This window comes from Ahaetulla prasina, chromosome 2, assembly GCF_028640845.1.
Source record: "Ahaetulla prasina isolate Xishuangbanna chromosome 2, ASM2864084v1, whole genome shotgun sequence".
NCBI lineage: Eukaryota > Metazoa > Chordata > Lepidosauria > Squamata > Colubridae > Ahaetulla > Ahaetulla prasina.
Window position 1 is genome coordinate 121607201 of NC_080540.1, and position 22535 is coordinate 121629735.

At 36.8% G+C, this 22535-nt stretch overlaps 1 protein-coding gene across 1 annotated transcript in view; it reads left to right on the forward strand.

Annotated features, from left to right (window-relative positions):
* The first annotated feature begins 227 nt into the window (after nt 1-227).
* The window catches only part of CFAP52 (cilia and flagella associated protein 52), a 33987-nt gene continuing 11679 nt past the window's right edge, over nt 228-22535 (forward strand). Inside the window, exons 1-6 of the mRNA XM_058169602.1 lie at nt 228-310; nt 2709-2908; nt 5863-5999; nt 10630-10758; nt 12395-12494; nt 14367-14483. Of these exons, the coding sequence (XP_058025585.1) occupies nt 229-310; nt 2709-2908; nt 5863-5999; nt 10630-10758; nt 12395-12494; nt 14367-14483 (765 nt within the window). The 5' untranslated portion in view covers nt 228. The remainder of the gene's footprint in view (nt 311-2708; nt 2909-5862; nt 6000-10629; nt 10759-12394; nt 12495-14366; nt 14484-22535) is intronic.

Consider the following 22535-nt stretch of genomic DNA (forward strand, 5'->3'; position numbering starts at 1 on the left):
AACGCGCATTGAGAGCGGCAGCAACGCCGCTCTCAAACTCTACCCCATCCCACCTCTTCAGCGCTCCTTCTGTAGCCTAGAAACGAGAGAAGCCCCGCCCCTTCCATCCCGGCTTTCATCCGGAGCATCCCCGAGAGCCTCGCCTCCTCTGCGGCCTGCGCGCTTGCGCGGTTTCCATAGCGACCGGCATATACAACCTCTAAGCCAGTGTCCAGTGCCGACGGCGACATGGCGACTGTCCCGAACGAAAAAAAGGAGTCGGCGGACGAGTTGGAGGGCCTTCAGCTTCAGGCGATCATTGGCTTCAATGGTACCGAGGGGGCAGAGAGGGAAAGGCCTGGATGGCAACCAGGGAAGTAACGATACTTCCTTGCTATGAGAGAAAGCCCCCCTACCATCCTGCCCGTTGGGAACTCCGCTGAAAGTTGATCTCTGTAATTGCCCGGCGTAAAGCAAAAGAACTCTGCCCATGCTCAAGGGTTCCCTCTTCCCTATTCATGTGTTGCACTGGTGGGCTGTAATTGTCCAAACTGTTTTTCAGGCTGTATCAGAGAAGGACTTCGTGGACGGAATCTAACATAAATAGATGTGCATTAAATAGTTTGTATTCCGTTACAGAGGGAACGATTGAGAAAACAGAGTTTCAGTTTGACATTGGGGCTGTAAAGAGCCGGACTGTAAAGTTTACCGTGATTATAGCTCAAAACAAGCCCAATCTGAGTGCCTCTTTCAATTAATGGCCATCCTCCTTGTGATTATTCTGATGCTTGCTGTGATTTGATTCTTAAGAAATGAATTGTCTTAATGTTATTACTTTGCTTTCAGGTTAAAGGAAAGACAATTTAAGCATATTATTATTGTTGTTATTGTTGTTGTTGTTGTTCTTGTTGTTATTATTATTATTATTATTATTATTATTATTATTACAAATTTATGTTGGTCCTTTTGTACAGATCTTTTGTAGAGTTTTAAGTTTGGCAGGTTAAAGGTAAAGGTAAAGGTTCCCCTCGCACATACGTGCTAGTCGTTGCCAACTCTAGGGGGCAGTGCTCATCTCCGTTTCAAAGCTGAAGAGCCAGCGCTGTCCGAAGACGTCTCCGTGGTCATGTGGCCGGCATGACTAGACACCAAAGGCGCACGGAACGCTGTTACCTTCCCACCAAAGATGGTTCCTATTTTTTCTACTTGCATTTTTACGTGCTTTCGAAACTGCTAGGTTGGTAGAAGCTGGGACAAGTAACAGGAGCTCACCCCGTTACACAGCAGTTCTAGGGATTCGAACCGCTGAGCTGCCGACCTTTCGATCAACAAGCTCAACGTCCTAGCCCCTGAGCCACCGTGTCTCTTTTGGCAGGTTACTAACCACATATTGTCTCTGTGATTTTGGGTTCTTTTTTTATTCTTTAGAAGTCATTTAAACTTGCTGCCTTTTCATTCAAGTTCCTTTTGCAATCCTGTGCAGAATTTGTTATGGTTAAAAACTTGGAAAAAATAAATATTTTTTTTAGATGTTACACTTTTTTTTAAGGTGAAAGGCTTAAAAAAGGCTTCTTGTACTGTGCCATCTTTCTAGAGTATAAAATCTTAGGGAGACATAACTGTGAAAACTCAAGCAGCTATCTCTTCTACAAAGGGAGTACTTCACATATTGAACAAAAAAAAAGGAGAATATTTAGAACTTTATATGCCTTGGGGGAGGGGAGAAGGTTGACTGGAACAATAGGCAACATTTGGAGTAGGAAGTTTGACTATCTATACTATATTGCATTATTCAATACAGTAATTACATTGAGGCTGAAGACGTGGAATGGAATATCAGTTTTTTCTCAATACTACTATTGATTTTATAGTAAAAAATAATATTTATAATGTAAACCAGCTAAGAACCAAATCTTATTGACTCCCATATCTCTGCCATAGAGAAAGTAGATTTTGAGCTAGTCTATATGAATGAAAAAGACATGAACACAAAATTCTGCCTTAAAAGTTAACATTATCTATTCTCTAATGTTTGTATAAAAGATAGCAGAATGCGTTAGAATCAGAGTACAGTATCAGAAAACAAAGCATTAACAAGTAATGGAAGAGCACTGATAAAAAAATGGAGAGCAGTAAAGTATCTTGATGAATTGCATGAATAACTCTCTTGTTGCTTCTGTGAGTGGGAAACCACTTTAAGTTTCCAAAAATTTCACCTCATAAATGCTTGATTATAGCATGTAACTAGATAAAGCGTGATCTGTTGGATCTTCATTTCAAAAACATTTCGTTATCAGATTCTCGATGCCTTTAACAATGATGGAGCACTAATATGCTACATTCTCTGGAAATATTGTTAAAATTCAGGGAGATATTCAGTCTCTGCCGTGAAAGTAGCCCATGAACTGTATAGTACAGTCAAACATCAGAAGCTGACTACGCCAGGTTTTTTTAGTCATTTTGTATTATGTCATAAAATGCTTTACGATAATACTTGCATCATAAAATGTTTTATAAAATTTGCATAATTCTAATTCCATGAGAATCCTGGGTCCCAGATTTTGGGTGCATTCTGTAAGTTAGCCTACTTGAGGTACCTTGATTGGAATTGTTTTGCCCTCTGATCCACCCTTTTGCCCAGTTAAAGATTACAAACACCAGAGTTTTAATAGTATATAGATGTTGGCTGTTCTTCCTCTATCAAAAATCATGTATTTCTTTTGTTTCAGGACACGTTCCCTTTGGCCTCATCTGCCATCCAGATCGAGAGCATCTTATCTATCCACTGGGTTGCACAGTAATTATTCAAAGCATAAACACTCCGGGTCAAGATTTTTTACATGGTCACACCAACAACGTTTCCTGTGTCACAGTTTCTCCAAGTGGAAGTTATGTGGCTTCTGGTCAGATCACATTCATGGGCTTTAAGGTAGATAAAAGCTTCCTTTAAAAATGTATTTGATTCATAAAGGATGCTAGTGTTTAAACGGGGAAGAATGCTAGTGTTTAAAGCAGGTGTGTCAAACTTGGGGCCCATGTGCCAGATACATCCGCACTGGCTACCCCCACCCCCGGTTTAGCAAAGGGGAAAAAAGTTGTGATATGTCACGTGACGACAACGTGACACACGGGAGTTTGACACCCGTGTTTTAAAGCATGATCTTTCAACTCTGATTAATTGTTTAGACTTCAGGTTAGGTCTCACACTATTACAAGTACAGGTAGTTCTCACTTAGCGATGATAATTGGAGTTGGCATGTCTGTGGCTAAGCCATGTGATTATAAAGTGTAATCATGTGATCATGCTGCTTAGCAATGAAAATTCTGTTACTTTCAATTGTCATCGTTAAGTGAATCCCTGCTGGTCATTAAGTAAGGACATCATGTTGTTGCCAACATTTGCATCCTCCTGCCAGCTTCCCCATTGACTTTGCTTGTGGGAAGCCAACAAAGAAAATCAGAAATGGCAATTGTGACGCTATGACCAATATTATTACGACCACTTGTAACTACCACTCATTCAGGGACTTTGTATGTTTGAATGGGCTCTGAACAAGTGATCATTAAACAAGGATCACCTGCAGAATATTTCTGAAAAATCCTGCTACATTATCTATATATTGGCTGATAGGGTCAGGCCAGTGTTGGATTTTAGATATGACATTTTACTTGTCTAAATATAAACTAGATTATTAGTTTCAAATAATGTTTTGCAGAGAAAGCATAACAGTTGAAGAGCTCCAATGATTTAAAACATCAAGGGAATTCAGCATATTTTGACTTGTCTTACTGACAAGTAGGCCTGAAATTTGGGGTGTTCCCTTATTTTCAGCTGTTTCTGGCCAGTGGTAACTTTGTGAAGAAGCATTCTTTCATGTTACAGTTAATGTGACAACTGTGATTGTTCCTGGGTTGGTCAGATTCACCTACAATTAATCCATGCCTTGAGTAGGTAATTACTAAAGGTAGTCCTCATCTTACAATCAATCATTTAGTGACTGTTCAAAGTTGCAACAGCACTAGAAAATATGATTTATGACCAGTTCCCCCACTTATGACTTTTGCAGCATCCCCATGGTTACATGATCAAAATTTTTAGTCCTTTCTAACTGGAAAATATTTATGATAGTTGCAGCATCCGGGGGTTATGTGATCACGATTTGTGACCCTCTCAGCCAGCTTCCAAGAGGCAAAGTCAATGGGGGAATCTGGACTCACTTAAGAACCCTGTGATTCATTTAACAATTGCAGCAATTCTCTTAACAACTGTGGGAAAAAAGTAAAATTGGGTGTAACTTACTTAACAACAATCTTGCTTAGCAATGGAAAGTCTGGTTCCAGCTATAAATTGAGGACTACTTATTAGATTATTATAATGTATTTTTTAGATGGTTATTCCTGAAGGGTATCTAAAAGGTCCAATTGATGCAAAATGTGGCAGCCAGTTGTTGATTTGTACACAGCACCAGAATGATATTATATCAGGGTAAAATGCTCCCGGTTTGGACCTGTTCGGCCGATCTGGTAGCAATGGCGGCGGGTGGTTCGGAGAACTGGTAGTAAAAATCCCTGCCCACCCCCCGATGCCCAGCTGAGCCAGGCGATCATCAGAGTTGTTTTTTTTAGTTTTAAAAGCATTTTTTACAACTTCTTCAGCCGAAGAGGTTGTAAAAAATACTTTTAAAAGGTTCTGACGATCCCAGCTGAATTGCCTGATCGTCAGAGGGTTTTTTTTTTACTTTTAAAAGCCGAAGAGGTTGTAGAGAAAATACTTTTAAAAGGTAAAAAAAGGCTCTGACGATCACAGCTGAGCCGCATGATCGTCAGAGCCTTTTTTTTTACTTTTAAAATATTTTTTTACAACCTCTTTGGCCAAATAAGTTGTAAAAAATGCTTTTAAAAGTAAAAAAAAAGATCACACGCCACAGCTGATCACCCCCCCATGTGCTGTTCTACTTACCGCATGCCTCCTTTTGGCATGCACTGCATGCACGCACTTCATATTTGGTGCATGGTGTGTATGCGCATGCAGCGCACATGCGCAGCCAGCGAACCAGTAGAAACTGGTTTAGATCTCACCACTGTATTATATCTGTAGTCTTCCCCAGTTACTTTCTGGACACAGTATTGCTTTTACCTCTTAAAGCTTGAAGCAACTTGGCTCTGACTGACTGAGGAACAGCATCTCTTTTATGTAAACCTATACAACAACACCTTCAACAACAGAGATTTTCTTTAAAATTACCCCTTTTTCTGAAACCTGCAAGAATGGCCCTTTTTCAGTACAGTATAGCTAACCAAAATTCTGGAACACCTTTCCTGGGAAATTGAATTTTACCCCTTGCTCTCCCACCTCCAGTTTAGAAAAGGAGAAACGACTGCCTTCTGAACAATGTCTTTTATGGACCTGTTAGGTGGAAAGGCAGGTTTAGTTCAATACTAATTTCTGAATTGCTTCCTAGCATAAGGTTGGTATGACTTCAAGCAAATCATTTAAGAGGTTTTGATTTAGTAGCCAATAATGCTTTGTCATTTTTTGTGTACCCATCTGGATAGAAGAATAGCTAGTACTGCAGTATTTAATGGTGTGGGTAGATCACATCAGGCCCTTCGATTGCCTTGTATTAATACATTATTTTTGATGCTGCTATTTGTCTCAGAAATAGGATATGCTTGGCTAAGTTATACTTCCATTTGAGCTTTTCTGTCTCAATAAAACTGCAAACCGTTCAAAAGACTGCCCGAAATGATATATGGGAAGAAAAACAGCTTTATGGCCTTTAAACCTAGAATTTGGGATCCAGATAGCTTTTCTGTAACAAACTTGGGTTTTCCCCCCCACAAGGAATGCTGTTAGACTGCATATTTATATTTTTATCCCAGGCTGATATCATTTTATGGGACTACAGCAAAAAGGAGATGTTGTCTCGGCTGTCACTTCACAAGGGTAAAATTGAACATCTGGCATTTTCTCCAAATGATCTTTACCTGATTTCACTGGGAGGCCAAGATGATGGGAGGTAAGACTCCTTTAAAAGTATGTTGCCTTCTTTTTTCTTATTTTTTCTAAAAAAGTCAGAAGTCAGATATAGAAAATACCATTGTCCTGTCTTGAATCAAAGAAAAGATCTAGTTACATTTCTCCCTGTTCTTCATTATTCTGTTGCTGTGGCGTGTCACCCCTCAAATTTTGTTGGGGATAATATTATCATCTTTCCCAAACCATGTCTTTTTCTGAAGATGAATGTAGCAGAGCTATGCAAAACATTTTATTTTATGCTCAATTTCCAAAATGTTCTGGGGAAAAAAAAACTTCAAAAGGCCAATATAGCTTACTTTGCACTTGAAACAGCAATTTTGCAGAGAGGATAGGACATAATGCTCAAAATAAAACCATTTTAATGCATTCCCGGTATATGGGCTTTGGAAGAAAATGGCATATGGTATTGTGCCATTTGTAGGTTTCTTATTGCATATACAGTAGCAGACATTTCCATTGTCAGGATCATTTTCAGCTTTCTGTCTCTCCCTGCATATTCCAAGGGAATATGTGAAATAATAGGATTACAGGTAATCCTTGCTTACTGACTGCTCTGTTTAGTGACCAGTCAAAGTTATGACAGTTAAAAAAAACCCAGCTTTGCAACCAAATCTTGCATTTAGGGCCATCATGGTGTCTCTTGGTCATATAATCACTATTTGCAAACTTTCAACTAGCAAAATTAATGGAGAATCTGAAAGTGCAAGACATGGTCAGTAATGTCTTGCTTAACAACTGTGGTAAGTTGCTTAACAATGGATGCGGAAGTGACACTGTAAGTCTGGCACAATCATGTGATTTTTTTTCACTTAGTGACCACAACACTTAGTGACAGTTGCCAGTTCTAACTGTGGTTGGTAAAGTGAAAACTATCTGTAATGATAAAAAAAAACCCACTATTAAATCTGATCACTTGAAGTGACAAAGCAAATCGACAAGATAGTTGATTTGTGACTGTAGAATGATGCAACAAGTTTGAGGTGTGAATCCATCGTTAAGGAACAGCGTGATGCATCTTTTAATGATTTTTGCAGACTTTGCTGGTCTTTGCAGACTTTGAAAAGCATAATATATTTTTCTCTGTATATCTTTTGCCTAGTCTCCCTCTCCCATTAAGTTTGCAATTGATGAGGAAAATTTATGCATTTTTGAGAGAAAGAGGAAATGAGAATGCCATTCATCAGGGATTAAAACACAAATATAATTGTCCAGACAACCTTATTTAGCTGAATGCAATTTACCAGCTATATTTTGTGCTATACTAGATGTTCTTTAACCTGAACCATGAAAATGAGAAGATGATTAGAACTGTGTCTGTTGTTGGGTTATGAGTTAATACGGACTTGGTAGATGCTTATTTTGTACACCATGCTTATTACCAAGAACAGCATTTTTATTTATTTTTATTTATTTATTTTTATCACACAGTATATATAAGCATAAGCATGAATTAATTATACAATATATAAGCATATATATGAGTATGAGTATGTAATAACTATATTAATTGGATATAACGAAGGAAAAATAAAGGACAGGAACGGTAGGCTCGTTTGTGCTCTTATACACGCCCCTTACAGACCTCTTAGGAATGGGGTGAGGTCAATGGTAGATAGTTTTCGGTTGAAGCTTTTGGGATTTTGGGAAGAGACCACAGAGTCAAGTAGTGTATTCCACGCATTAACAACTCTGTAACTGAAGTCATATTTTCTGCAAGCAAGATTGGAATGGTTAACATTAAGTTTAAATCTATTGTGTGCTCGTGTATTGTTACAATTGAAGCTGTAGTAGTCTTTGACAGGAAGGACATTGTAATAGATGATTCTATGAGTTAAACTCAGATCATGTCGAAGGCGCCGCAGTTCTAAATTTTCTAAACCCAGGATTTCACGCCTGGTGGCATAAGGTATATTGTTGTATTCGGAGTAGTGGAGTACTCTTCTTGTAAAATATTTCTGGACATGTTCAATTGTATTGATGTCAGAAATGTGGTATGGGTTCCAAACAGTCGAGCTGTATTCAAGAATTGGTCTAGCAAATGTTTTATATGGTCTGGTTAGTAATCTAGTGTTTTTGGAGAAGAAGCTATGCAAGATTAGGTTTACAACTTTTAAAGCCTTTTTTGCGATGTAGTTACAGTGGGCTTTGGCACTTAGATCATTTGATATGAAAACTCCAAGATCTTTAACAGGCTGGGGATCATCAGTAAAGTAATGTCCATTAAGCTTGTACTTAGTGTTTAGGTTCTTTTTTCAAATATGTAAGACTGAGCATTTGCTGGTTGAGATTTGGAGTTGCCAAGTTTTAGACCATTCAGATAAGAAGTCCAGGTCTTTTTGGAGGATAGCTGTATTGTTGGTGAGGTTAAATAGTTTGACATCGTCAACAAAGAGAACACAATTACTTGTAATATGGTCACAGAGATCATTAATGTATAATATGAGGAGTATTGGTCCAAGAATGCTGCCTTGGGGAACTCCACTTTTAACAGGAACAGGGTTTGATAGAGCATTGCCAATTTTGACCACTTGTTGTCTGTTTGATAGAAAAGCAGTTATCCAATTGCAAAGGGGTCCTGAGATGCCGTAGGATTTTAGTTTTAGGAGAAGTTTATCATGTACTACTGAGTCGAAGTCTTTACAGAAGTCTATGTAGATTGCATCTATTGCTTTGCCCTGATCAAGATTTGTAATCCATATGTTTTTGCAGTGAAGAAGTTGTAAATTACATGATAATTTTTTTCTGAAACCAAATTGTTTATTAGAGAGTAGGTTGTTTGTTTCTAGATGGAGGGTAATGGATTGGTTGATGATAGATTCCATTACTTTGCAGGTGACACAACAAAGAGAGATAGGTCTGTAATTTTCAACTAGGCTGGGGTCTCCTTTTTTGAAGATAGGGATGACCATGGCAAGTGACCAAAGTTTGGGAAGGGAACTGGTCGTGAAAGCTTTTTCAAAAATTATGCTTAGGGGTTCTGCTATATTAGTGGAAATCTTTTTTAAAAAGTATGCACATAGTCCATCTGGTCCAATAAATAGGGATGGTTTCAGTTTGCGAAGAGCTTTTTCAGCATTATCTTCTGTGAAATCTATGTGTGTTAGATCATTGTACTCACTGTTGGTATGATTGGGAATGTCGGGTATAAGTCATTACTAATAACAAAGACTGTGCCAAAGAATGTGTTGAAGAGGTTTGCTTTAACTGTTTCATCATTATATTCTTTGTTGTTAGAATCTTTTAGTGGTGGGATGGATCTTATATTTCTATATATAAGATGCATGTCATTTGAAACAAAAAGCAAATAAATAGCATATGGCATTATTTTGGTTTGGTTATAGTGAAGTGAGATAATGAAAATGTATGACCTGTATTGGCTTCAATTTAATAATGGGAAGCACTTTTTTTTTTTGCAGTGTTCTTATTCAAAAACATGAATAAGTTGTCAATATTCTCCATTTTTGGCTGGCATATTTAATCTTTGAACTGGGTTATAAATTCTATGAACAAAAGATTGTCTTCCTGCATGACATGCCAGCGAACAGGGCAGATGAGATTTATTCCCATCCAATAATTTTATAAGAACAAGATTTAACTTGGGAGAAATGCTGCATTGTATTTCAGTATACAGATGTCAGTTACTTTAAATCAACCACATGCCTATCAATGAATCAGTTCAACCAAATATTGGATGTAGCTTCACAAAGCCCCATCTTTATTATAAAGGGTAAATGAGAGATGTTCTCTTGGGGTGCTCTGTTGATGAACATACAGACTCTTCCTTGCAGTCTTCTGCACTGGTTTGTGGCACTCAACTTCTGTTTGCCGGGGATAAATACCCCAGCTGCTTTTGCAAGGCCAACTGGAAGCAGTGTGAAATTTTGATTGGCTTCTTGTCTGCAAAGGATTTAATTGCATCGGCAACCAATCTATATCGGATGGGAGAGCCCTGATTTTTCCCCCCTGTCTCAACTACTTGAAAAGTTAAATGAGGAACTGCGTGACAAATGGCAATCAAAAGAAATCCACATCCCAGTATTCCTTTCGACCATCTCTGTTTCTTGAGGAAGATTCATAGACCATCTCACATAAATTGGGAATTCATTGTTTAGCCAAGATTCATATGATATGTATGATAAGCTACTAATTGGTTCTTGAAACCCACTATAAAATACGGTTTTATTTCTGCAGTTTTGCTAGTATGAGATGTTCACCTTTCACCATACTGTTAACTAAGCAATTAAGGCTTACTGTGCTCTATGAATAAGTCATTAGATTGGTATGAAATGAATGAGCAATCAAAGAGTTACAATAATTTCTACTCCGTTCTTTTTCCATTCAGTCAGTTTTCTCGCCTCTCATCTGATAAGTGAGACAATTCATTTGATTTGGAAAACTTCATAAACATTTATAAAAGCAGGACTGGAAAATGGGTTAAAATAAAACCCCACAGAGCGCCTCTAGACCTCCTTAATGTTTGCATAGGAACTAAACCCAATACAGCTACAAACTGCGTTTATTTGGGAGAAATGCTCCTTGAAGCACAATCGTATCAAGTTCAAAATAACTATTCACCGAAGACAAACAAATTCCCTTTGCTCTTCTGACAGCATTGTGGTGTGGAGTGTCCAAAAGAAAGAAGCCATCTGTGGAAGTCCTGCCTCTGCTCGTAGTGCTGGGAACCCAACCACACTGGTATATTCCAACTGCAAGGATGAGATGTTCATCAGTGCGGGAAAGTATGACTTTGTTTTTGAGGAAAAGCTATCAAATTCCATTCTTTAAAAATGTACTGTTCCTGTTCATTGCATTGTCCCCAAGTTACTTACAGGTAGCCCTTGACTTATGACTGGTCGCTTAGCGATTATTTGAAGTTACGATGGACACCTTGCAAGAGGTACTTGTAAATGGGTTCTGAAGTTCCAATGGATGGCCTTCCTCCAGGGTCACATGACCACATTTTGGGCACTCAGCAACTGGGCCACAATTAATGGCCATGGTTTATAACATTTTTGCCCCAAACCAGAATTTCTGGTCTCCTGCAAGAACATCCCATAGCAAGCAATGGGCTTGCTTAATGACTACTAATCTGCTTAAAAACCACTGGAAAAAAAAGTTGATGAAATTGAGTTGGCCATGTGATTACTCAACTTTATGACTGGCATGATTTAGAGCTGTAATGAACAGGCTCCATTATGGTCATAAGTTGAGGACTACCTGTAATGGAAAAATTTTTAAACCAAAGCCATCTATGCTTTTTTCTTCAGTATTGCTAGACAATAAATGGGCTTCTGAATGTCCAGCAGGACACTTGAGTTAAGTCTATGAGTATGCAGATCTGAAGGGAAAGTGCTTCAGAAGATGGGGGAGGGCAAGGGGAGGGTTGGTATGACTGTAGCACTTACTTGCAACTCCTTAAAGCAGCAGTCCCTTTTCCTGGGAACATCTTCTGCACGGCTGCTGTGAAATTACAGTGGCTGCTATGTTTACATCAAAACATCTTTTTGCCTTTGCAGTGCTTTGGATTTCCAGCACTACATAGATCTTCCCAGATCTAGTTTACTGGTCAACCATTCAAAAAAAGCTAAATTTGCAAATTATATGATTCATGAGAAGAACACTTTAAGAGTTCTAGAATGTTAATGCTGAAATGTCTGCAAAACAAAAATCATTATAAAATTGCTCTACTCCATGGCATTCTATTTTTGGAAGAAAGTTGGTTTTTTTTTATCATTCCTAGTGTGCCCTCAGCTTTAGTAACCCTTGCTTCCTTTGGGATTTGCTGTATCTGAATGATTCCTACTTAGACACTACTAATTGAAAAAAAGATCCCATCAAAAATATTGTAGCTTGCTAGTTGCTTAATACTGGTGGTCCTCATTTAGCAAGTAACTGGGCAGTAAGTGCTTACAGTTATGATGATGATGAAAAATTAATTTTGCCATTCACTCTCACATTTATGACCTTCAAAATTCTGTAAAATGAAGAAAAGCTGAAGTAAGATTATAAGCATAATTATGGTTTCACTCGGCATCCACTTTGCTTAACGACTGAGTTGCTGACCCCAATTGTGGTCAATAAATGAGAACTACCAGTGCTGTAGTCAGGAGATATTTCACTCTTTTCCAAACTGCTTTAATCAATCACGTAATGAAGCTATTTCACTTCCAGAAATAGAATAAGAAAATACTTAGGCTCCCAACACAATCTCTTGGTATATAACAAATGATCAGCTACTTTCCTGAAGTTAGGATAACTGACTTTGGTAGTCCAGAGAAGAGAAACAGTAAATGCATCTTTTAGTTCTGCAGCAAAAAATTTTTTGTGATATAAATTCATCTCAAGTTAATAATGAAATACATGCTTTGGCTTCAGTGGAACTATTCGAGTATGGGAACTGGATTTACCCAACAGAAAAATTCGACCAATTGAGTGTCAAACAGGGCAGCTGAAAAGAGTGGTTGCTTGCGCTATGGTAAGATATCTACTGATCTGTGATTTATAGTATGTGTAAAAATTGAGTCAGGTAAGCAAAAAGAAAAAAGAAAAGAAAAGAAAAAAAGAACAATTTATAGAAGATCTACTTAGTTTGGGTGAAGTGCACTTGAGTTTAAACATCTAATTCAGTAGGATGAAATGTGTCCAAAGCCATATGCTGTCATCTCCCTCTTAGACATAAATCAAATCTTTGGAGGGAGGTCCCATAACTAACCATAGAACCAATAAGAACCAACAAAAGTAACAGACTCAGTAATAGCAATAGCACTTAGACTTATATATCACCCCACAGTGCTTTACAGCCCTATCTGTGTGGTTTACAGAGTCAGCATATTGCCCTCAACAATCTTGAGCCTCATTTTATTGACCTCATAAGGGTGGACAGCTGAGTCAACCTTGAACCGGTCAGGATTGAATTCCTGGCTGTGGGCAGAGTCAGCCTGCAATACTGCATTCGAACCACCAAGCCAACATGATTCCGTTTTGAAATGATTATTACAAATATATTTTGAAATGATTTTTCTGGAAGATATAACTGCAGAGTCAACAGGCTTGGTATATCCTAGGAGGCACATTTAATTCTATGCCTCTGTTCTCAACCATCTTCCTAGGAAGCAAGAAATAAATGGTCTAACAAAGGCTCAAACTCGAAAATACAGTCTATGGCCAGCCGCATGAAACTTTTCATTGCCGAATCTTTAACAGGAGGAAAAATCATACTGTGAAGTCTGTTCCAAATCAGAATCCTATCTATAGTGCAGGAAGCTGGAAGCAAGGCCAAACATTGTTTTAATTTTTGCCTCACTGTTGTAAAAGTATTTCATTTTTCCCAACCCTGGTCCTGATTCTGTCTTGCTTCAGTGTCCATAAAGGACCTGAGCTCCGTTTATTTGTTTTTTTTGTTTTGTTTGTTTGTTCTGGATGGAGCCCCAGCCTTGTCTCTGAAATGTCTAATCAAAGCCACCAGTGCCTTTCCTTTTCTGTTCTGCCTGAATGTTAAGATCATAATTATAATGAGACACTACCGCTGGGTCTTGCTATTTTTTTGAAGTTATAGAAGGGCTTTCTGCAAGTCTTTTACAATGGTGCCCTACTTTGGAAGTGTTGTCTTTGTGAAAGCAATGACTTTTGTCTGCTTCTAGACCTTTTAATTTTATTTTATTGTATTTTATTCAGTGTTGCAATTGCTTTTATTGCCGAGCTTATGTTAAATCAATAGTTCTCAGCTTTTTTCCTGTATGTGGATCCTTACATTGTCAGGTAATACTTTTGAATACTATTGTATAAACAAGTTGGCAATGAGATGCTATGAGGATCTTGGTGCCAGTCTTACGAGACCCCCAACATTAATTCAATTTTATTTAGAAAAACATTCAAGGCCATCATCTTGTGGTCTCATCAAATTTTATAAGGGTTTGGCTTTCCTGTCTGAAATCTTGGGATTTGAGATTTCAAGCAAGAATGTCTAATACTGTAGGTTAAGCAATCTTGTGAGATATTACTCATTTTGTATGTGTCTGCAATGGTATCCAGAACAGCTTTATTTTAAATGAATGACTGCTTTTTCTTTAAATGATACTTAGTAAATTTGCAAAAATCATCAATAAAAGATTTGTGGAAGGTGAGGCATACAGCGGACAACTATAAAGCAAAGAAATAGACACATAACATCAAATAGTTAATATATAGGTATCTAGGACTTTTTATATGCGATGACATCCAATTTTTATTCCTGTAAGTCAGATTTAAGTAAGGCAGGGAATTTACATTATAGAATATCAAAACTGTAAACTCATCCCAATGAACAGTGTGAAGCATGGTTTTTAATCCATTTCCTCACCTTTCCCAGATGGCAGATGATGACAGCTACTTCTATGTTGGCACATCCACTGGTGATATCCTCAAAATCAATACAAAAAGCACCCTGATGAGTAATTTTGGCCCAATAAAGGATAAACACAGCTTGGTAAGTGGTTGCTGTTTTCCACCTCTTGCTTAAAAAGAGCAAGGTCACGCGGACAATATTGTAAGTATGGTAAGGTAAATACAACAGCAGCTAAATTTCAGCAGAGGTCAGGTAAATGAAAAGGCTGGTCAAATTCAAGCTGTCTGGCTATTGACAAAGCTTATGACTCTTTTTTGTGAGCTATTTTTTAGTGGATCATAGAATGAGCTATGTCTGACGTATAGTAACTGTTTTCGGATTACCTAATGGAAGTTCAGTTTGTTTTTTCTTTCCTTCTTGACCGCTTGTGGTGATAGGACATTCTTGATGAAATCCAAGATGTTTGAACAAGTCTCCTTCAATCATAGTATTGCATAATAAAACAAAAATACTAACAATTAGGGATATCAAGGAGCTACCTTCAACCTTCAAGGAGATCGCTTGCCCACCTAATTCCTTACTGTCAGTTCTGACTGACAGCAGTTTTCTGATAATTTTGAGGGCCAGTGTGGTGTAGTGATTAAATTATTTAGCTAGTAGACCAAGGTTGTGGTCTATCTCATCCACAGAGGCTTATTGGGTGAATTTGGGCCATTTGCACACTTTCAGTTTGATATACTGAGGGAAGTTGTGGGGAAAACATGGGAGCAGGAAGTGCTTATGTATGCTGCCTTGAGCTTTTGCATGAAAGATAAATCTAATAAATAACATTTTGCCCAAGGGCTGCTAACGTTGTTATTCTTCCTTCTTTTAATTGGAAGTGCCAGGGGCCCAAGCTGAGATTTTTATATGCAGAACAGGTGATCTGCCAGTAAAATGACATTGCAGAATACTTATAACAATTTACAGCAGGGGGGATATAAAGTATTGTGCTCATTAGCATATGTGAACAAACGATTAAAAAAAAACCTAGCAAGCTGGATAGATCTTGTGTCATTTTTCATATTGGTCTTGGTTTTCTTACAAGCATTCATTGAGCTGGTCAGGAATTCAGCAAGTACATTTATTGTCATTTGCCTCCAAAGGTTGCAAGTTGATGTGCTGGCTGTAATCCCACTGGGAAATCTGTCCCCATCGTTGGCAAAAATTATTTATTTGTTCATTTCTTTATTCCAGTTTGCACTACTGCTGCAATCTAATTAAAACCATAGCAGTTGACACCAAAGTAAAAATATAATCCATATCGATAGTGCTGAAACATCCCTGGCAAATCCATTCAAGTTGAAACCAAACCACTCATAAAAACTATACCAACCAGGATAAAATACAGACTTTGCATAATTGGCATGAACAGAAAACACAACATGAGATTTCAATGAGAAAAAGAAAACGAGGAAGAAAATAGTGTCAGATTCTTCTAAGGCTAATCTATAGCCTAACATTCAATCTCTCGGTGTGCTGATTGTCACATCTTAATGTGACATAAAAGTCCATAAGTGAGTCTTCTTTTTTAGATGTTAAAGTCAGCGGCAAGGGTTAACCTTGGATTTTGGTGGTGAAGGGAAAACATACTAGTGCCGATAATATATGACCTCTGTCATCTATACCAGAAATCTATATAGAACAAATATTATTTTGGAGTAGAGATGTATGAAGTTCAGACTGGAAAAATAACACTGGAGACAGAATGAACTCTTTCTTAATCCACACCATATGGCTCTTCTTAGCAACAATATGGGAAATCTTGTCATGGTTTTCTTGCCCCCATATCCAATTAGCTCATACTTTAGCTTGCTGGCTGTAAACAATTCTATTTACCTTGCTCAATATCGGGTAATGGCAATTCATTTTTATTTTTTACAGTCACCATAATCTTTTTTTTTTTGCTTCTGAATATATTTTACCCAATCTCTGGATTCTAATCCAGATTCTAAAGGGCATTTTATTTCCCTTATAAATTATTTCTTACTTTTCCTCTTTTAATGTTCTAAATATCCCCTTAAACATTCTCTTATTTCTGTATATTTGTATTCTGTTTTGTCAGATTGTTTCAGTAGTTCTTCCTGACATCTAGCTTCTTTAACAAAAGGCGTCCTGAATTATCTAAGCCTTACTTAGTTGACATTTCACTCACTGCTATATAGTCACTCTGCCCTTAGACTATAAACTTAGTAATAGCAACATAATTCATTTTCAACAATTCAGAGGGAAAAATAAAATCCTTTGTTGGATGCACTGTAGTTCACTTTTTAACTTAAAAAGTCAAGACTTGCACCCTTGGAGAGTCTTGTGTGTTAAGAGAGATAAGAAAGATTAACTCACTGGAACAATTCAAATAATCAAATAAAGATAATTCTGTCTGAATACATAATTCAAACAGAAGCTGTCTTAATTCCATATTCATCCCATAGAAGAGGATATGGTAATGTATAGAGGTGTTTTCATTTCCTAATGAAGATATTCCTGCTCACCAGCAGGTCCGGTTTGGCCAATACAAATCAAAGGTTTTGTCCTGGTGATGTACCATATGCTCAAGGGAATGATATGGCCAGCAACTTGTCTGAGGTGATTTGATTTTCCTATTTCAGTAACTTCACCCTCATTTTAAAAATGCAGCAGGGAAAACAAGTCAAACTTTTAAAAGTTTTATTTAAAGAAGCTTAGGTTATTGTTCTAAGACAGGTTTGCTTGTATTATTCTAACCTGCAGACATTCTCAGAAATGTCTTCTGGAATCCATGTTCCATGTTCTGGAAGACAAGGAGAAAGCAAAAAAATAATTTAGAAATGTATTTCCAATTTCAGAAATTGTAAGTAGCTCACTACTGAATAGAAAAAACTCTCAGAATTTCCCAAGCAGCTCAGGATGTAATGAAGGTATAAATGACTTCTTAGCACTGGTCTGGATGCTTCAGACAGCCTGTCCTTGGAAAAAGACAGAGTTTGAAAATTAAAAGTACATGCAATTGATGCAAGAACAAGAATAAAATTCCATACATGGAATGGAATACATAGCATTTTCATGAAAAAAAGCTATTTTACTCATTGTTTGCATCCAGGTGCGCTCCATTATTGACATACAATGTCCATTAGTATAAAGCAATGGATAAAGCAGGGGCACCAAACTGGCAGCCCATGGCCCAGATGCGTCACACAAAGGCCATGCCCACCCCAGCTCTGCGAAGGCAAAAAAGTCACGATCGGTCACATGACATCAACGTGACCCAGCGAGTTTGACACCCGTGGGATAAAGGAATATGCATTAGCTCAGAGATACAGGTAGTCCTCCACATACAACAGTTCACTTAGTGACTGTTCAAAGTTACAACGGCACTGAAAAAAGTGACTTATGACCATTTTTCATACTTATGACCATTGCAATATCCCCATGGTCACATGATTTATATTCGGATGCTTAACAACTGACTCACATTTATGACAACTGCAGCATCCCGGAGTCATGTGATCACCTTTTTGTGACCTTCTGGCAAGCAAAGTGAATGGAGAAACCAGACTCACTTAAAGACCATGTTACTAATTTAATAACTGCAGTGATTCACTTAACAAATGTGGCAAGAAAAGTCGTAACATGGGGCAAAACTCACTTGACAAATTTCTCACTTAGCAACATAAATTTGGGACTCAGTTGTGGTTGTAAGTTGAGCACTACCTGTATATGCATCTTATGAATCCTTCTGCCATAAAAAATGGGAAAAGGGAAGACATAGAGAACTAGTCTTGGTGGTATTCAAGCTGGCAGAAGAGTAAGAGGCTGCTGCATGAAACTTCATATTGCAATTTCCATCTTTAGTACAACTGGCTAATGATGATAAATTAGATCTTGTATTTGCAGTTATATAGTTTGTACAAACTTTAACCTTTGGACAGTGTTTTAATTATGAAGGCAGATGACGATTCTTTGCCTTACAAGCTAATTATTAAGGAGGCAAGTAGAAATGTAATACATGTTTGTAATAATGCAAGTCATTAACATATTTTCTGAATAGTCCAGCATATGCAACCTATGAATATATACAGCACATACATACCACAGAGTATCCTCTGGAGTCAATTCATGCATATTTGGATTGATTAATATAGCTTATTGAAGTATAGAAGAGAAAAAGAACAGAACATCACAGCTGAGCTCCATGAGAAAACATAATTCTCCACACACAACTTTCACATTATTTTTTAATATTTCTTGCCTGGTTTTCCCTGAATTAAAAACCCAAGACACATTAGTTTAAATCATTGCAGGCAGAAGACCTATTTTAAAGAAGTAAATCAGGGAATGGAATACTAAAAAAAACAAAAACAAATTTCAGTTTTACTGTATAACTGACCCTCCTTCTTCAATCAAAATAGCAAGCACTGGATGAGGAGAAATTTAAATTGGTTTCTTAAATTTGTTATTCATCTATTCTGCCTTATTTTCATAGCTGTTCCAACTTATTTTTAGCATGAGAAACTGCACTAATATACACTGAAAGAAACAAATGAAAGGAAAATAAGTGACTTTGTTCCCCCAAAGGCTATGTTACTAATTTAATAACTGCAGTGATTCACTTAACAAATGTGGCAAGAAAAGTCGTAACATGGGGCAAAACTCACTTGACAAATTTCTCACTTAGCAACATAAATTTGGGACTCAGTTGTGGTTGTAAGTTGAGCACTACCTGTATATGCATCTTATGAATCCTTCTGCCATAAAAAATGGGAAAAGGGAAGACATAGAGAACTAGTCTTGGTGGTATTCAAGCTGGCAGAAGAGTAAGAGGCTGCTGCATGAAACTTCATATTGCAATTTCCATCTTTAGTACAACTGGCTAATGATGATAAATTAGATCTTGTATTTGCAGTTATATAGTTTGTACAAACTTTAACCTTTGGACAGTGTTTTAATTATGAAGGCAGATGACGATTCTTTGCCTTACAAGCTAATTATTAAGGAGGCAAGTAGAAATGTAATACATGTTTGTAATAATGCAAGTCATTAACATATTTTCTGAATAGTCCAGCATATGCAACCTATGAATATATACAGCACATACATACCACAGAGTATCCTCTGGAGTCAATTCATGCATATTTGGATTGATTAATATAGCTTATTGAAGTATAGAAGAGAAAAAGAACAGAACATCACAGCTGAGCTCCATGAGAAAACATAATTCTCCACACACAACTTTCACATTATTTTTTAATATTTCTTGCCTGGTTTTCCCTGAATTAAAAACCCAAGACACATTAGTTTAAATCATTGCAGGCAGAAGACCTATTTTAAAGAAGTAAATCAGGGAATGGAATACTAAAAAAAACAAAAACAAATTTCAGTTTTACTGTATAACTGACCCTCCTTCTTCAATCAAAATAGCAAGCACTGGATGAGGAGAAATTTAAATTGGTTTCTTAAATTTGTTATTCATCTATTCTGCCTTATTTTCATAGCTGTTCCAACTTATTTTTAGCATGAGAAACTGCACTAATATACACTGAAAGAAACAAATGAAAGGAAAATAAGTGACTTTGTTCCCCCAAAGGCTATGTTTTCAGTGCAAAAAATGATTGAAATTGTTCAATCATAATTCTTATAATGATGACAAAGAGATGCAAAGAGATGGTCAAATAAGTGGTCATTCATTATGCTCTACTCCTCAGATAATATTATTTTTCAATGGATCTAAAAAACCATTGGTAAGAGAGGAACGCTGAATTTTATCTGCAATTTTTATAAGAAGCAACAGGAAAAGATTTGAAGGTGTGAAAAATGATGCAAATCAATCCATGAACTCATATGCAGTCTTACATAACACGACATTGATATAAATAAGTGAATTTCTGTAAAAGCGTGGAATATATTGTATAATGTTCAGCAGCTGGTTTAGGCATGGAGGTGTATCATTAAGGAATTCATGTAACTGGTTATTTCAAACTATAAACCCCTAGAATTGGCAGAGTTCATTATATAAATTCCAAATGCCTAAAAATTATAGACATTTGACTGTGAGCTGTGCGTTTTCATCCATTACTGAAAATGTGTTTTGATGTTCTGAAAATAACACATGTGAGCTAACAAAAGCCATTCAAATGCATAATGGATTTCTTTTGCACCCCTAATGCTCAATTATAATATAATCCACTTTTATTAAAATCATTGGGATTTTGTCATTACATTAGTGGAAGGTGCAACACTAAGACAGTGGAGTTTTTATGTAACACCACTACTTAATTATTGGAAAACACAGATGGATGAAATTTAAGTTTAATAATTGCTAGATTTTTATTATGGTTAGCTACAGTACAGTTTGATTGTCAGTTAGGCTAATGACTAAACCATGGCTTGTTTTAAGAAAGTAAACTATTGTTTAGAATCAAGATTGTTTTGGGTTTATAGAGTATAATTGTGGCTTAGTGTTGAGATACATTATGAGATGTATGGTTTACTTATAATTTCTTGGCTTATTCCTGATCTGGTTTTATGTCATGTTCAAGCCTTTACAGAACTGTGAAACAGTAACAGCTAAAAAGAAAAACAAAATGAAGAATTAGCCAAACACTGATAATAAGCTTTTGCCTTATTCAACAAACCATAGCTAAGGAAACATATCTTAGTTCAAAGGGTAAATGCAGAATGTAGAGACATGTAATACATCTCTTGAAATTACACCCTTTAAATTACTTTTTGGTGTAAATTGATCATTAAAATCTTTGGAAATCAGTAAAATTAAATTCCTTTAAATACTGATTACTTACCTTAGTTATTCCCATGGAAAGAAAATGATTGTTTGCTATGAAAAGAGGTTTATGGAGGTGTTTACATTATGTTAAACCACTTGAGTGAAAGTAATTAGAATATGGGATGCAGAACTTCATTTTCCTGCAGGGAAATAAGTGAGCTTCATTTTGCCTTGGAAGATGTCCTTTGCAATCAAGGCTAGGATTTCTTTGTGTAACAAGTAAATAATAAAATAAATGTTAAACCTTCCAGCAGCCTTTATATTTAACTCACAAGGGGCACAATAAAGTAGAAAGCAAACCACTGCATCATTGCTATGAGTTGCTGAGCATTATCAGCGTTATGGATTATATAGCTGCCTGTCTATTAGCAGTGATGTATAGAACAACCTTGAAATTAATCTGTTGGCAGTAGATTTTGGAAAAATGATCACTGAAGTAAGTATATTTTTTGATGGAATTAAAAAAAAACATGAATCCAAGTTATTTAAAATTGGTATGCCTAGGACAGTTAAAACTGTATCTAGAAATGTAGTCAAAATCTGTCAATGAAGATCTTATTTTATCACCTGTTACATGGCAAAGCTGTGAAGGCATTTCAAACTCACCTGACTACTGTGCTGCAGTGGATTGAGACAGAGTGGATGGACAGTTGATAGCTTAGAGATTTGTAAAGCATGATTGATCCCCCTAAGAAAGCTTTGTGTTCAAAGATAATCCTGCTGCTGGATAATTGCTGAAGAGCATTCCTCATCAGACTATTAGCACAAAAGCTGACTTCCACCCTAATACGTGTAACCTCATGTGAACATGAACATCTGTTCATTTTAAAAGGGCATTTCCATAGCAGAATTTTAAAGAGATCCTCTTCTACAAGCATCCACTTGATGATACAGTGCCATTATGGGTAGTCCTTTGCAATATAACAGAATAGAATAGAATAGAATAGAATAGAATAGAATAGAATAGAATAGAATAGAATAGAATAGAATAGAATAGAATAGAATTTTTGATTGGCCAAGTGTGATTGGACACACAAGGAATTTGTCTTTGTGCATATGCTCTCAGTGTACATAAAAGAAAAGATATGTTCATCAAGAATCATAAGGTACAACACTTAATGATAGTCAGAGTACAAATAAGCAATTAGGAAGCAACATTAATATAAATCGTAAGGATACAAGTAACAAAGTTACGGTCATAGAGTCATACAGTAAGTGGAAGGAGATGGATGGTGGGAACGATGAGAAGATTAATAGTAGTGCAGATTAAATAAATAGTTTGACAGTGTTGAGGGAATTATTTGTTTAGCAGAGTGATGGCGTTTGGGAAAAAACTGTTCTTGTGTCTAGTTGTTCTGGTGTGCAGTGCTCTATAGCATCGTTTTGAGGGTAGG